This window comes from Hordeum vulgare, chromosome 6H, assembly GCF_904849725.1.
Source record: "Hordeum vulgare subsp. vulgare chromosome 6H, MorexV3_pseudomolecules_assembly, whole genome shotgun sequence".
In the NCBI taxonomy this organism is placed as follows: domain Eukaryota; kingdom Viridiplantae; phylum Streptophyta; class Magnoliopsida; order Poales; family Poaceae; genus Hordeum; species Hordeum vulgare.
This window is the reverse complement of record NC_058523.1, coordinates 26059923-26076473: the sequence shown is the minus strand read 5'-3', so window position 1 is coordinate 26076473 and position 16551 is coordinate 26059923. Positions and strand designations below refer to the sequence as shown.

Genomic DNA, 16551 nt, shown 5'->3' with positions numbered 1-16551 from the left:
CTATACTAATGACACACTAGGAGGCATACTAATGGCGCACCATGAGCTATACTAATGGCGCACTGCCAGATACTAATGGCGCACCTGTGGTGGGCCATTAGCAAAAAATTCTAATGACGTGATACTAGTGGCGCACCTGTAGTGCACCACTAGTAGCCAAAACAGGTGCGCCACTAGCAGGCCTTTTCCTAGTAGTGTGATGGCCATTTGACCACATGCATTTTGGAAAATTAATTTTTGCAAAGCATTTAGATACATGAAGAACACACAAATTGAATAAAATGTAATCTATAATTAATATCACAAATGATGAGGCGGATGGATGAAAGAAACATTAAACTAATATAATCCTGAATGGAAAATTCTAGAGGAGATATTTAGAAAGCATCGGAATATTATTTGTGCTTTAGTTATCTAACTACATAATGTCGACAAAACATAGATGAATACACCGACAACAATGTGCGCCTTCAAAATTTTCTAACATTATTATTACCAAAAATTATTTTAATGTTCAAGTAAAATATAAGTTTTATTTCCCATCCGTATTGTTTGTTGTGAGGTTATTACTTATAATTTTGTCCAAGCACATAAATAAAACAGATAGTCATCAAAATTGTCTGCCCAAAGGGCGAGTCAAAATCTAAAAGGGCATCTTTGTACAAATAAATAAGATCTAGTCACGCAAATGCACGGGACACACTGCTAGTTCCTAGTTGATTCTCCAAATCTATAGTATGATGTGTTGACATCGTGGGTGTGAAGCCAGTGAGGTAGCTCACAAACTGGCCTAGTTTCTTGTGACGCTAGTGAAGCAGTGATGTCGAAGACAAAATATCGTCGCGCAAGCATACCATGACAAAGGATTGCGAGAGGAGTCCTTACATAGTTTTTCCGATTTCACTTCCTTTTATGTTTCTATTTTCTTTTCTCTTCATAGTGTTTTGGGGGTTTTATAACAATAGGGGCTTCTACATCCCAACTTTAATATTTAAAGAGAGGCAACAACCAGAAAAGTATCGTTACACAATGCTTGATCGCAAATTGTGTGTAACTACGATAGACAAAACTATAGTAACACGAGTCCCAGATAGCTAGGGATAATAACATAGCAACCCAAAAGGAAACATCAAGCAACCTATTTTCTAGATCTCCCTAGCTAAGGTCAAACGAAGTCCCTAAGTAGAGGCGACGCATTTTATTCGCGAGTCGCCGCTGGAGGGTTCCAAAACCAGGCTACCATAGATCTAAGTAGAAGTGCACCTTGAGCATCGGCGTAAAGTATCTTCCATTGATGAAGCAGCGAGCTCACTCGATCCATGACACACTTTAGACTTCATCCAAGCCCTTCCCTGGAAAACAAAGTCATTTCGTATGGTCCATAAGCTCCAAAAGCTAGCAGTCAAAACAAGGTTAATCAGAACAGCATTTTTCTTTTCTTTCCATTGTTAAGAAAGATCCTCCAGGAGATTGGAACATGAATGTCCAAAACCTCAGCCATGATCTCTCCCACACATTAGAAACAACAACACAACAAAAAATAGACGATGAACAAATCGTCTTCCATTACAAAACAGACAAATAGGTTCTTCACATGGTGACATTTGGACAAGTTTGCACGACTTAAAACTTTGTTGTTAAAAATCTACCACAAGAAGGCATGTAAATTAGGGGGAGTGCTGATTTTATAATGCAAAAAGAACCCCAAGGGTGTGTCATATCCCTCCAAAGTTAATCATATTATGTAAGGTATTAACCGTGTAAATCCTGGATGATTTAGGCCACCAAACATGGTAGTCTTTATCAGTAGGCAAAACCAACCTGCCAACCAAATAAACTACCCGCAGCAGGCACATAGTTGAGCATACACACACATGCTAATGGTGAGCTTCAAACCCATCCCATCCAAAACATGTGCAATTGAGCAACCTTGTTTTTTGGAAATCCATAAAAGATTCCAAAACAAAACCTTCAACAAGCAATTACCATCCAAACGTCATGCCAGAAAGCAACATTACTCTCACTACCAACTTTTCAAAAGTAAAAAAGGTTAGTAGCATACAATTCCCAAATAAGTCGTTTCCAAGAGGAACCATTATAATGGTTGGTCAATAAAAGATAGGGAAACTGTTGTTGTACTTGAAATCTAACAACTTTTCCAGTCACTAGGTTGATCATCAAAATATCTTTTACCTAGGAAGCCAACAGGGCAAGGTTATAATCCCTAAGATTAGGAATACCCATACCACCAAAAACGTTTTCTTCGACATAAGCCCCCAGTTTGCAAGATGGTACTTATGAACATCCCCCAAATTATCCCAAGAAAAATGGGGCATTTGAGAAGTAATATCATTACTAGCCCTCTTAGGAAACTTAATCATGGCCATAAGATAAGCACGAATAGTAGCAATGAAGTTATTAAGAAAAAATAATTTTCCTCTATAAGACATATTCCTACCAAGCGGTCCAGCGATGTTCACTATAATCCTGTCAACCTCAGACCGGATATCTTCTCTCCTAAGATTCCTATAATGCAAAGGGTTCCCCATATACCTAAAACGCAGTGCCAATTTTGAAACAAAAAATTTGGACTAAAGAGTTAGCCAAATCCCCATCCACATTAACAGTATGCAAATACCTTTTATGTAAATTAATTTCATGTGGGAGAGCTTTTCAAAATAGGACACAATGCACTTCTAGAGTACACAATAGAAGGCTCAAACAAAATTACCGTGTCACCAACATACTGCAAACTAACCACATCTCAAGGAATCACATTAGGTAGAAGACCGACAATTAAATTGTTCATGGCTACCTTTTCATAAGCATCTTAATTAAAGAACACATTAGCAACTAATTTGAAAAAACAAGGGAGATAAGGGATCACCTTGTTTTAGACCCTTGCACCCCACCAAATAAGTACCGTTAGTCTCAATATCTAAGACAAAAGGAGCTTTGGCAAAAGGGTACTAAAGAACTAGCTAATCCACTTGCTACCGAAGGATGTAGAACCGCTCAAAAAAAATTAAGCATGTAGAAGAAAGAATTTCAAAAGGAAATGCTCACCTAACACTATCATAAGCTTTCTCTTAATCTAACTTCAAGAAAAGAGCACTAGATACTAGAACTATGGTTTCATGAATCACTTCATGGGACATAACCACACTTCCAAAAATAAATCTCCCTTGAAAAAAAAATCATTTGAATAGGATAAATGAAGAATGGCTTTAGTGAAAATGTTGATAGAACAGTTGCTAAGACTAACAGGATGGAATTTTATTATTTCTTTTGCATCAGCTCTTTCGGAATTAGAGTGATAATGGGAAATTTTGGAAGATACAGGTTAAGAGTGTTAGCTTCAAGTCTTGCGTGACAGACAGCAAATCGGTCTTAATAAGATCGCAATTTTTTTGGTAAAACAAAAATATACACCTTGAGGACTAAGTGCACCATGTGCATATGATACCATCATGGCATTTTTAATCTCCTCATCATGAAAAGGTTTTTGACAACGTAAATTTTCCTCATCAGTAATAGTCTCACCCTCACTCCAAAAGTTTTGCCCTTACTAAATATCATGTTTAGGCTCAAATCCATAAAAAAAGAGGTACCAACACCCAACTTGTCACTCGTAGAGAAAACATGATCGTGTTACCCCCACACGGGTGGATAAATGATTTTTCATGTGCCTCTGGTTTGCAAGAGAATTAAAATAATCATTATTCCTATCACCTCCCAAAAAAAATCTATCCCTGGATCCTTGCCACCAAGAAGTTTCCTTCATCTTCCATATGTCCAATTTTTTCTTAATTTCTTTCACTCTATTAGTCTCAGTATCTCACATTAAAAAAAAATTACATCCGAGATATCATACTCAATGAGTGATTTGGGTTCAAGTCTCCACGGCTTTAAGGCTAGTGGAGTGGATGTACAACCCGGCCAACTAGGTTCAAGTCCCCACGGTCACAAATTTGAGTTCTTATTATTTAAAAAAAACTCGTTGTGGGGTTTCCCTTACAGTTTTCTTTAAAAAAAAGAGTGATTTCTTCTTTTTATTTACACGCTTTCTAGGAAGTCATGTTATGTTTGCCAGCAGAGGTACTCTATAATAAATGTTTGTAGAAGTATATGTTTGTAGATATTTTTTGTCATAAATATAGCAATAAGATCATTTTTAGGTCAATCTAACAGTAATATTTTAACTGATGAAAATTAATAGTATTTTGTATTAACATTGAAAGCCAGAAAAGCTTAGACGCTGGCTAGCTGTCGTAATGCTATCTACTTCCTATCTTATAGTTGATCTATCTACACTTCACTAAGAAACTTCGATACGGAACAACGAAAATGTTTACAGCATACTAATATATGAGCAGGAGCAATCTATCGATAGAGAATACCTGACTGCTGCATTGATCGATATAGGTCGGGAAAATTAAAGCTGCAGCATTTGTTGCTCACCTCTGACGTATTTGGAGCGGACATCTGGAGAAAAACAAATGGTGGAATTCAGGAAGTTACATGTACAGTACGTGGTAGTGTTATTACCGATAGATATTGTGCAACAATCGTTGGAACGTACCTTTGCATCCACGGGCGACGTATGGGTTGCCCTCGTAGTCTTTCTTGCATTGGCACGTATATCCTCTGTTCCCACGTTTGCACTGACTGTGATTGCTCTTGCAGATCTGGTCACGTGGTGCTGCCTGATCGCCGCCCTCGCAGTCTGGATGTGAGCTCACGTTGCCTGATGACGAGCCATTATGCGGCAGCAAAACCTCCCACTGGAGAAGTACGGGAACCTTTATAGCATCTGCCAACGTCTGATTCTTCGGAAAATCAAGCTCCCGCATCAGTTTGCCGGTGACACCCAGCGGATCGAACCATCCCTCCTCTGCGACGAACGCATAGACAGGCAACCGTATTTGAGAGTTGGTGTTGATCCATCTGAAGTCCAATTTCTTTGGCATTCCGTCCATGGCCTCAGAGATGCGCGCCTTGCAGCATCCGATACCATCGCAGTATTTGCTCCCGACGCCGCTGTTTCCACCATGTATGCCATTTCTTGACAACCCCTGGCCCCAGACACCACCGGTGTCATTGTAGTAGCAAAAGGAGGCGCAGCCACTGATAATGGCTGGGTTGTTGTGCCCCACTAGTGTTGCATGCGCGTTGCACCCCGTGAGGACGAGCTCATTGCTTGTGGACAGCGAGTAGGGCACCTCTTCACCCAAAAAAGAAGGGAAAGCATCCCAAAATTCAGTGGCCAGTGAAGGTGACAACATTACGTGGGGACTAAGGTTGTTGGTCCGGATAACACGCATCGTGGAGTTGAGAAGGGAGATATTGACCACCTGGTACTGGCCATTATCGAGGAGTAGCAACGGGGAGTCATTGGTCTTGTCACAGACGAGGCCGAACCCTGCCGAGTAGCAATTGGACGGACCAATGCCGAATGGATATGGTACCTCCACGTCCCCGCACCACCTCATGCAGCTATCTGTTTCAGATGTAAACATGGGTGTGATGAATATGTTGAGCCATACTAGGAAACTACTGTGGTGTAAGGTCAAAAATAGACCAAATAAATCTTATTCCCCACGTAATCTTAGACCAAATAAATCTTATATTGCACTATGTAAAAGATATTTCAAGATACAAAAACGCATAACTTTCAAACTAATCGGCCAAATCCAAATCCGTTTTCATTCATTGAGACAAGATCTTTAAAATCCCATATGGGCATGTTCGAGTAAATATTTTCTGAAAAACAACTTTCTCCCGGAAAAGCAAACTGTTGTATGAACTTGTTTTTCGAGCACATGTCACGAAATTAATTTTCGATTGAGTAAAACTAGATGTCACATGGTTTCGTTGCAAATTTTTAATGTTTCTCGTCATGAGACATTCAAAACAAGATTTGGCATAGACATTTCCATGTGGATATATTTGATTTGAGTAAAACTAGGTGCCAAATGGTTTTCTTCCAAAAAGAATAATGCTTCTCATCGTCAAACATTCAAAAATGGATTTCACATGGACATGTTCTGATGGATATAATCGTGAAGCTACTTATCATCACAAAAGCACGAGTTTAGCACAAACCTTTTAATTAAGAGTTTGCTCACAAACTGATAGGTAGATCATTTCACACACAAAAAACTGATACGTAGAATGTATATTATGAATTGTATGTCATAATAAAAATTTACACGGTTTCTAGAAAATATTTTATAATGACCTCATTCTTTTTTTATTACCGATTTTCTTGTTTTTTATTAAAACTATGAAAATCGTGTATACATTTTAAGAGTTTGCTCATGTTTTTTCAAATAGCATTAGTGTGGCTAAAAACCTATAATATCAATTTGTCTTTTTTATTAATTGGTTTCGAAAAAAAGAAATATGTCCTACAAAGTACAAAAAAGCAACTCAAATGATATCCAAGCAACAACTTTTTTTAGAAACATGCTTTTCATCACCGACTAATTCGTAACAAATGATTTACATATCATTGTGGTAGAAAATCGGTCTGAGTTAGATAGGTATATGTGTGCCACTAAACTTGCTTTTTCATGACTCAAAGTTGGTTTTTGGAAATATTTATTAGAATAGGGACGTATGGGATCTAGTTTGTAAGATTTTTCCACGAGAACAGTGTGGTGAAAGTGGATTTCGATTTACTCACTCGGTTTATCAACAAACAATTTTTTAAGTTCAAAATAATTTTGCATGTCGTTAGGGTCATCTATTTTGTCTATATCTCTACTCCTAGTTGGGGGAGTTGGTAGGTGAAATGGTCGCTTCGCAACCCCCCCCCCCCCCCCCCCAAATGATTTTTCAATGCAAATACCACCCCAATCTTATCTTTATTACCCATTTTTCTTGCCACACCAATCGATTGTAACTAAGAAAGCATGTAATCTTAATGTATGAAAACTTTCCATCTTGGCACAAGTTATTTAGTAATGAATTTATGGAAAATAATCAATCATGACAAATCTCTAATCAATATTTAAAGACCAAATCTACATTAATAAACCTTATCATATGTCATTCCATTGCATTAATTAAACTTTCTATTCCGCAGCCAAGGTCATGTCCGACACGTTTATAGCGATGAGGTCACCACCCACACGATGTAGGAGGAGCTCACACAGGTCACCGTACTAGAGGTTAACATTTGAGAAAGCACATGCTTTCCTACACCCCCTTATCTTGCCATTCATTTCTGCCTCGCGATTCATGCAAGCACCATTTCTCTTTTTTGTTTCTTCCAAATGAAACAACAAATGAACTTCAAACTTTGGAGGACAAAGAGAGATTCTAACTTTAATGTGGGAAAAAACTTTCAGATTTTTTGGTGAAACATAAATACTGAAAATAATATTTTTTACTCAAAAAAAAAATCACATTTTGTATATTTATGTTGGACCAAAAAATCTGAAAGTTTCTTTCCACATTCTAGTTACAATGTTTTGATGTCTTGCAAAGTTTGAAGTTCATATGTTGTCTTATTTGGAAGAAACAAAACAAAGAAAATCTGGTGTAGTAAGTTAGTTGTATAGCACGGATCACAAAGCAATATTGAAGGATAGGAATAAGGGTGTCCGAAATCCCGTTCTTTATGAATCCACGTTCCCGTACTAGAGGCTTCAATGGCCTCCTGTACACCGGCAAGCAGCGTCCTACCATCCTCGCACAACACTGTTTCCTTCGCAACAGGCCCGTCTGGCCAAATTGGCCTACCGCACAGGGCCCCTGAAATTTTGGGGCCCCCAGTCGAAGCACAAAGGATACGCCTGCCCTGCCCTCCCCTCTCGTGATTGATTTTTTTTTTATTTGCCATGAATTTTTATGTTGCTGAATGTGCATAACGCACATACCCTCTGGCGACTGATTTGAAGCCTGTATACATGCACACACAATCCATTCCAAGGCCCCTACAGCGATCGATTAGATTATAGCCTACACATGCAGGAAGAGGCCGGGACTACTATTAGAGATCCATTTGATACGTTTACTCAGCCGAAAGATCGATTAGGGCATGTACAATGATATCCAGTCAGCTGTCTGTAATATAAGCCACGTACGAATTTGGATGACGTGTGGAAGAGAGAGAATAAAAAACAAGATAGCCTGTCTGCTAAAATACAGACGGTCTAATTCCATGAGAATCGCTGCCTACCGACGGCCTAATTGCCGTTGTACGTGAAGTGTTGGTTATAGTGGGCCGAGAGCAGCGCTAGTTGCATAGAGACTAACTTTCCTCCTATCTTGTCAGATCTGTATTGCGTGAGTAAAAATAAAATCAGACAAGGTTTGTTAGTTTTGTATATAGTTCACATTTCATCAATCATGACGCATGTGCCGTACTCGTGCTTATCAAGAGAAAAATCAAGGCGGCACATACAGTTACTTTCGTTTTTCTATATATAATAGCATGTGGACTGCATATTTTTTGTGTATTACTACTATGTACTGATATAACATGTTGTAAGTGGTAAGTGTGATCAGATTATACAAACGCACGACAACCATGAAGGTAGATATTTTCTGTGAACGAAAGATAGCACTTGATCAGCATAATTTACAAGCGGTTGGAGGGTTACAACCATCCAAACAGACGCCCTGTTGTATGTACTGTTTCCGGTGCTGTGTGTAGATGATGTGGAGAGATTATATAGACGCCTGGTGTCTCAACTGATGTACATGCCCTTAGAGGATTACTCAATTACCTATCGCACATCGCTGGAATTTCAGTCGGCTTGGCGATCTCTTCTTTTTTCTTGAAAAAGGAAACCGAGCTGGGTTGCAGGGCAACTGGCCGATGGCAGCAGGCGGCAGTTGCATGGCACAACGCCACCGACACCATACCATGATCAGAGAAGAAAGCATCCAGTACCCAGGGGAAGTCTAATCTTTGATACAAAACTTCAAAACCCTATCCTTTTACTAATATAACACAGCCAAATTTTCAATGTAGTTTTATAATCAAGTTCATATTTATCTATTTTAGATCATCTACCTAAAGCCTATAATTAATTAAGTATATGTCATGGTTATACAGCCATTTAAGAATAAACATTTAAAAAAATTTAGGACCTCAGTTCGATTTTCGTCCCGGGCCCCTAAATTTCAGGAGACGGCCCTGTCGCAAGATCTTCGGGTATCTACCCTGAGGTCAATTTATGTATTATAATGTCCCTTCACTCTCCTTGAGTGAAATCTGGTACAATCCCGGTGTATATAGAAAAGTAGAACCAGAGGGCTTCATGGATCCATTTAGTCCGTGTAGAGATAACGATGTGCGTGATTGCAATGTTATGGACAGAGCTTCTAGGTAATAGAGGAGAGAGAAATGGAGAGAGAGGGAGAGAGAGAGGGAGCGATGGAGGGAGGGAGAGAGGGAGAGAGAGAGATGCATCGATTCAGTGTGCTAGCGATATGGCGCAGTTGCAGGCTACCTTGGAAGGTGCAGCGGTGGTCCTGTTTGGATTCATGGGTTAAAGTTAGTTTGGGTTAGTTTGGACTCAACTAACCTAAAAATATTTAGATAGGAGGGTTAATTTGAGTTAGATGCATCTAACCCACCTAAAAAACTAAACCACTCAAGAGGTGTTTATTGGGGTTAGTTTTCGTCGGGGCCACTAAAAGTACACCTTTTTCTCTCGCTCTCCCTGTAGGGGATCACTCCCCACTTCCTCGAAGCTTCTCGTCCTCTCCCTCCCTCCCTCTCACACCGCCTGTGAAGGCGCCTCGCCGTATCCGCGACCCCGTCCGCCGCCGGTAAGCAGCCCCGGCCCGCCCTATCCTCCCATTCCAACCCCCTCGTCTCTCTACGGCCTGTCCGCCCGCCGGTAAGCAGTCGCGGCTCCTTGCGCGTACCGTCCCCGTCGGCCTCGGCCAACGCTGCTCCTTGCGCACGGACGACTGATTCGGCCGGCGGGCTGCGCAAGAGGCCAGTGCGGCTCCTTGCGCGGGCGCCTCCTTGTTTGCCTCGGACAGCGAAACTCATGGCCAGGGCTCGCTCCGCCAGTGCAAGGAGCGCCTATGACCTTCCATAATCTGATCCACCAGCACGGTTCGTGGCGGTGTTCGTTGTTTGGTCTGTTCCATTTCTGCTTGATGTTGGAATCAGTGCGAAGAATGGAATGTCTATCCGTGCACCATGCTGGATCTTAGCAATACGTTCCCAATTACCTTCTCTGTGGCTCTGTCAAAGTGCGCCCAAATCAAGATGCTCCGGTGTAATTTCCATTACCTTCCATGTGTTGTTCAGATGGCCTTCTGTGATAGGCAGTGTAGGTGTTATTTTTTGAACTTACAGGAAATCTGAGATAGCTTTTGGTGCAGGCAATGGACGGAGACGATTTTGACGTGTGGGGTTCGCAACCGTCGGCAAGCGGCCCCGCTACCCACGCCGGTATCGACCTCAACTCCCAAGCGCCGATGTCGGAGCGGTTCTCGGGGCTTGGGCTCTATGGAGGCCTCCTCCAAAGTGACGACGACAAGGTCCTCCATGGCCGTGGGAGGGGCTCCGGGCTCCTCCCTATCGCCCACCCTACGCCCGGCGACTGAACTTTGGAGGCTCATCGTCGACGGCAGCTGGTCACGGAGGAGGCTACACAAGAGCCGACCACACCGAATTCGACAGGAAATAGGGTCTAAAGTAGCCAAATGACTAAGAAAGAGCATTTATTGTCAATCCAATAACCATGTCATTCAAACACCTCTCTGGTTAGACTTAGTTTAGGTTAGTTCAGGTTAGAATCGAACCCAACTAACTGAGTTAAAGTATCCAAACAGGGCCGGTGTGTCGTATGTACCCTTGCATACACTATTGTGTGCCACTGTCCTGCCCCTAGAGCATCACCATCCCTTCCTCCTGTCCTGGCTTGTTGAGGTGGATGATGGCCCACCTGTATCTTATCTCCTTCCTCCTCTCCTTCCTCCCAACGTATTTCTCATCCTCACCATCGGCTCACTCCGACGAGACGGACCCAGCATTCCCCACAACGCCGCTCCTCAATCCCTTTTGGCTCACCCATCATGGGGCGAAGAAGTGTCCACCATCGCCATAGCCAGCCGCGATTGAGCCTGAGGCCGCTGCCCGTCCTGCCCCGGATCAAGACAGAGGCCGCAGTCATCGTTGCCGGCTGCGGCCGAGCCTAAGGCTGTCGCCTGTCCTGCCCCGGGCCGAGCCAGTGACTGCTATCGAAGTTGCTGGCCGCGGTTGAGCCTGAGGCCACCGCCCATCCCGCACCAAGACAAGGCCGATGGTGTGGTGAGGTGGTGGTGGGTGGTCTTTTGTTACCGGAGCATCACTGGACCTATGGCTATGGATCAATGTACGTGCACAACATAGGAAGGTGCGGCGAGCGTGGGTTGACCGGGTGAGCGACGAGAGGCACAATTGTCGGCAATGCAGGGCGCTGCAGGAGTAGTGCAGGAGCGGTGCAGGAGTCGACAAATAGGATTGGTACTACTACCTCCATCACGGTTTAAAAGACATAGTTAAACTTGCGTGCTCTTTTAAAATAGACAAGATTTAAGGCACGAAGGCAATTACTCCTATTAATTAATACTAGTACTACTCATGCATGTGCTGGTTATTAACTCAGCTATGGGAACATCGAACACTTATTTTCTCAGTTAATTAGGCGCATTAGCATCTACACCTGCTACATCTCACAACCAATCGATGACTACCTTGGTTCTTGAGAGTTTTAAGCGTGCCTTCTAAACCGTGACGGAGGGAGTAGTAGCTTATAACATTGCTTGTGTACAAATGACAGGAACAATGTATCAGAAATAGCGTTGTAGTACATGCCCTTAGCAGGAAACAGTTATTCTTTTTTCTTTCTATGGCTCGAGAGAAATCTTTTGCAGAACCATGCATAGAGTCTGATGCATGTGTGTAAGGAGAATTGCTAAATATGATTACAGGGAGAAGGGAAAAACTGCATGTTACAAACAACGTACCTGCCATAGCGATAGTAGTGTTGACGCAGCCACCGGGTATGGTGAAGTCGCCAGTGGTTCCTGGAGGGCACCGACACGTGAAAGATCCTTCCGTATTGATGCATTGACCGTAGCATTTGGGAGTGTTTTCTAGTGGCCACTCGCACTCATCGATATCTACATATAGTATATACAAATCCATCCTCTATCAAGGTTTATTTCAGACTTTTTCCATAAAATTATGAAAATTAAGGTTTTCGTAACGACATATGCATACCTTTGCACCCGTCCGTGAGGTAGGGATTGCCTCTGTAACCCACTTTGCAGACGCACGTATAGCCTCCTCTTCTTGTGCCGTTTATGGGTTCGCTGTGGTTGCTCTTGCAGATGGTGCTGCTGTTAGGATGGCCAACAATCTCCCAGGTCAGCCAAATGGGAACTTCCATTGTCTCTTTTGATGGAGGTCGGCCAGTCTGTAGCATGTCGTTTGAGACGGAGGTGTTGTCGAACCACCCACGTTGGGCGACAAACACACGCACCGGGAATCTGTCCCGGTTCCAACTACCCAACCGTCTGAGCAGCACGTCATATGCGGTGTTGCTGGTGCTGTAAACTTGGCTGCGTCCATCGTCGTGGTAGTACGGCGAGATGATGTTCGCGCAGCAGCAGCCTGTGCTGCCGCCGGAGCATCGGTCGATCACGCTGATTTCATAGTCTGCTGTGTCATCACATAGCGAGGTGCAACTGGCGACGGTGACGTTGCCACTCTTCACCGTCGCCTCCACATTGCAGCCCGTCAGGATGAGTTGGCTCCTGAGGGACGACATGGTTAGCAACATGTACGGTCCGTGGAGCCTAAGGCCCTTGCTGAACGTGCCCTTGCCATTGCCATGGGCGTCGACGTCGATTTTAACGTCACCATTGCGTTTGACGTTCATGTAGCCCCCTGAATCGAGGTTGAAGATGTTGAAGACTTGAATAGTGCCGTCGTCGAGCAGCAGCCGTGGGCTTGAGCCGACATTGTTTTCGCAGGTGAGGTTGAAGCCCGGCAGGTAGCAGCTGGCGTCCGCGCCAATGCCGAACGGGTACGGCACCTCCACTTCGCCGCAGAACGTGACGCAGCCCGGCATCCCCATCGGAGGTAGCACCGGGCTCGGATCACCCGCTGCTGCCACTGATCCTCTACTGATGAAAGTGAACATCGGCACTAGTATCAGTGCCGCTGCCGCTATTGCTACTGCTGAGATGGTTATTTGCGCCATTGCAATGGATGGATGGATGGATGGATGCTTGAACGGTGCATCGAGCCCTATAAAAGCTTGCTAGCCTGTACCTTGCTACATGTAAATCCATGCCGGTGTCAGTTTTCCTCAGTACGTGCCTACAAACACGGATCCACCAGTTTCACGTTGAGAAGTTGCGACCACCAGCGCGGATGCCTGCCAAAGTCGGTCAAGTCAATCGATTCCATGCATGATGACCGGTCGGAGTCGTCTTTGATTCCCCTGCAGCATGACGCTGAACTTCAAAGGACTGGCGTCTCCTTCAAACCATGTTCGATTCTGCCTTGCGAGGAGATGATAAGATGCCAAGACATTTTTGGTCCAGTCAGAGAAAGACACGTCTTCTATATGAATGCCTCCACAATTTCCACCGACAGCCCGAACTCCCGTCAAAAAATGTTAACACAGCTCGTCTCAGTCTTAACGGCTATCATTGTGTCTTTTTGGCCTTCTCCCATGTCATTCGTGATTCACTATCGGAATAACAGCCTACGCCGACGGTTTTTTGTCGGAGCCGTCGGCATAGATGTCGGCATAGTTGGAGCTATGCCGACGGCTTGGAAAAAGCGTCGGCACAGAAAGCCGTCAGCATATCTCCATCTATGTCGACGGCGTCCGTCGGCAAAGTAAGGCCGCCGGTCTAGAGAATAGTACGCCTACAGTCGCCGTCGGCATAAATATGGGCCGGGCGACCACCCCACGACGGCGGGCTAACACCGTCGAATCTATGCAGCCGGCTGGACGGTTGGCCGTCGGCATAGATACGCATGCCCACGTCAACGATCCGGGGCGCACCGACCAGTAGATATGTCGACAGCTGCCGTCGGCATATCTGTCACGTCATCGATCCGAAGCGCGCCGACCACCTACCCTGGCCGTATCTACCGTCGACATAGTTATATATACACACACATATATATATATATATATATTTATATGTTATTATTTTTATGTATAATTTTTATTTTTTTATGTATTATTATTTGATTAACTTACATGTACCATATGTAAATATATATATATATATATATATATATATATTTTATGAATATATATGTATTTTGTACTTTTTTCGAATACCTTAATAATGTGTCATCATATTCTTTTGAAGATAGGTCCTTATACTTTGTTAAAATAAAAAACAGCTATGCCTACACAAGTGTTGTGACGGTTGCAAAAGCCCGGCACGTGTCTCCGAAGTGTGACCCTCGTCACGTCCGAGGTGTGCCCCCTCACAAAAAGTCAAAGGCTAAATCTCGTGTTCGACTGTTACAGGGTTAGGCGGGACGGGGCCCCTAGGGGTAGCAATGGCACCGGAGCGTCGGACCGGCCCCTCATACATGTCGTACGGTGTGGCGGCATGTCCGAAGAGGCGGCACGCGTCTCCGAGGTGTGGCCCCCTTCACAGATGGCGCTGCCGCCGACACCTGGGGAGGGGGGAAACGGCCGCGTCGGGTCTACACGGAGGGGTTCTTGCTGTGAGTTTACACGGAGGGGTTCTGGCTGTGAGAAATACACGTGTATGTGAATGCCTCCACAATTTCCACCGACAGCCCCAAATCCCGTCAGAAAATGTTAACGTGGCTCGTCTCAGTCTTAACGGCTATCATTGTGTCTTTTTGGCTTTCTCCCATGTCACTCGCGATTTGTCTTTGATTTTGGTTTTTAGACTGGCATGAGCTCGTGACTTAGCCAGTCTGCATGCACAAAAGCATTCATGTTCAGACGTGAGAACAAATCAAAGCCAAATGGAATGCTGTGCATGCATGCAAATGAGTTAGCTAGGGTTTAGGACCAAAACGTCCAAAAACTTTCCGCTTTGATTTTTTTTTTAATTACAATTCCTGGATTTATGCAATTCGTGCAGGATGCATCGATAGCATCGTGCGAACATGTCCAGTCTTACCAAATTATGTTTCAAAAGCTTCACAAAGCGTCCTAAATAAATGTTGGAACAAGCACAAGTGCGAAAAAGCCTAGCTATGGCTTGATAAAAAAGGTTGTGCTGGCATGGACACCCTTTGCCACTAATATGACGTCATAGTGAAAAAATAATGATAGCATTGGATCCACGTCAATGGTAATCTACGTGCTGATGACGTGTCATGTAGGCAACGTCATCACTATAATCACTCACCTAGCGACGTGCAATATAAATTGCACGACAGAAACATTTCATGCAGCCAAAAAAATAACATCAGATGACATTTAGCATTTAGCATTGCACACACGTAGACCATTTCTTGGATCCTGGTTGACAAGGCTCCAGACCCTTACAGTTTCATGCCGTCTTTCTTTAAATCTTGTTGGACAATCATTAAGGAGGATACGATGATTGTAATGAATTGCTTCTCAAATCTCTATACTACTCCCTTCGTTTCAAAATTCTTGTCTTAGTTTTATTTGAAAATGGTTGTATTTAAATACTAGAACTTGACTAATACATTCATATATAAACAAATTTAAGACAATAATTTTGGGATGGAGGGAGTACAAATCTTGGTTGTACTTTTGTAAGCGTATGTGAAGTGCATGCCTCCACAATTTCCACCGACTGCCGGAACTCCCGCAAAAAATGTTAACGCGGCTCGACTCAATCTTAACGGCTGTCATTGTGTTTTTGGCCTTCCTCCCATGTTACTGCTGGCACGCGATTTCTCGTTGGTTTTGGATTTTAGACTGGCATCTGATAGAACACATGGATCTACTAGACATAGATAGATCTGGTAGAACGTGTGACTTTACCTTTTCCCAAGCTGCCGGAGCTCCCGCCGGTCTCCATCGGTGCGGTAGCGACGGCGTTGACGGAGAAGAAGGGTTTTGCGTGGGTGAAGCTTCCCGTGAGCACCGCGCTAAACCTAGATCGGATAGGTCTATAGGTAGGGTTGTGACAGCGACGAATCTCGTAGTTCGTGTCCCGGTACCTCACCCTCCTTTATATAGCGCGGGTCACAGGGGCCCACCAACCATAATGGGTTGGGCGCCCCCGATCAGGGTGCATACATCAAGGCCCGGTGGGCCGTTGGGCCCACACGATGAGAGATCAACCTAACATTCTTCCCCCTTGATCTCAACTTTTTCTTTTGACTTTATACTTTCTATTTTATTTGTTCTATCACATATAGGCATGTAGAGCATGTCTCATCGTCACAGCTTAATTGCCAATAAAATCATACAGCTACACCACACTTTTGTTTTGAAACAAATTCATTTACTTTTGGGCCTCTTATGATCCAGGAATCATAGGCTTTTCATCATACCCATGCCGGCTAAGTGTTCCTTGAACACACTGGGTGGTAAGCCT

The 16551-nt window shown here is 43.6% G+C and overlaps 1 protein-coding gene across 2 annotated transcripts; it reads right to left on the bottom strand.

The window, feature by feature from the left end:
* Window positions 1-972: 972 nt before the first annotated feature.
* Window positions 973-13262, bottom strand: LOC123403249. Of its 2 annotated transcripts, none has more exons than XM_045097190.1 (5): window positions 12242-13262; window positions 11986-12141; window positions 4583-5500; window positions 4401-4485; window positions 973-1352 (listed from the first exon to the last, which is right to left on the bottom strand). In XM_045097190.1, the coding sequence occupies exons 1-4, from the start codon at window positions 13224-13226 to the stop codon at window positions 4436-4438; spliced, it is 2109 nt and encodes a 702-aa protein (XP_044953125.1). In that variant the 5' UTR covers window positions 13227-13262; the 3' UTR covers window positions 973-1352; window positions 4401-4435. The 2 variants fall into 2 exon arrangements, with proteins under 2 accessions (XP_044953125.1, XP_044953126.1); XM_045097191.1 differs by having other exon boundaries at window positions 4462-4485; window positions 12242-13261.
* Between the last annotated feature and the right edge of the window lie 3289 nt (window positions 13263-16551).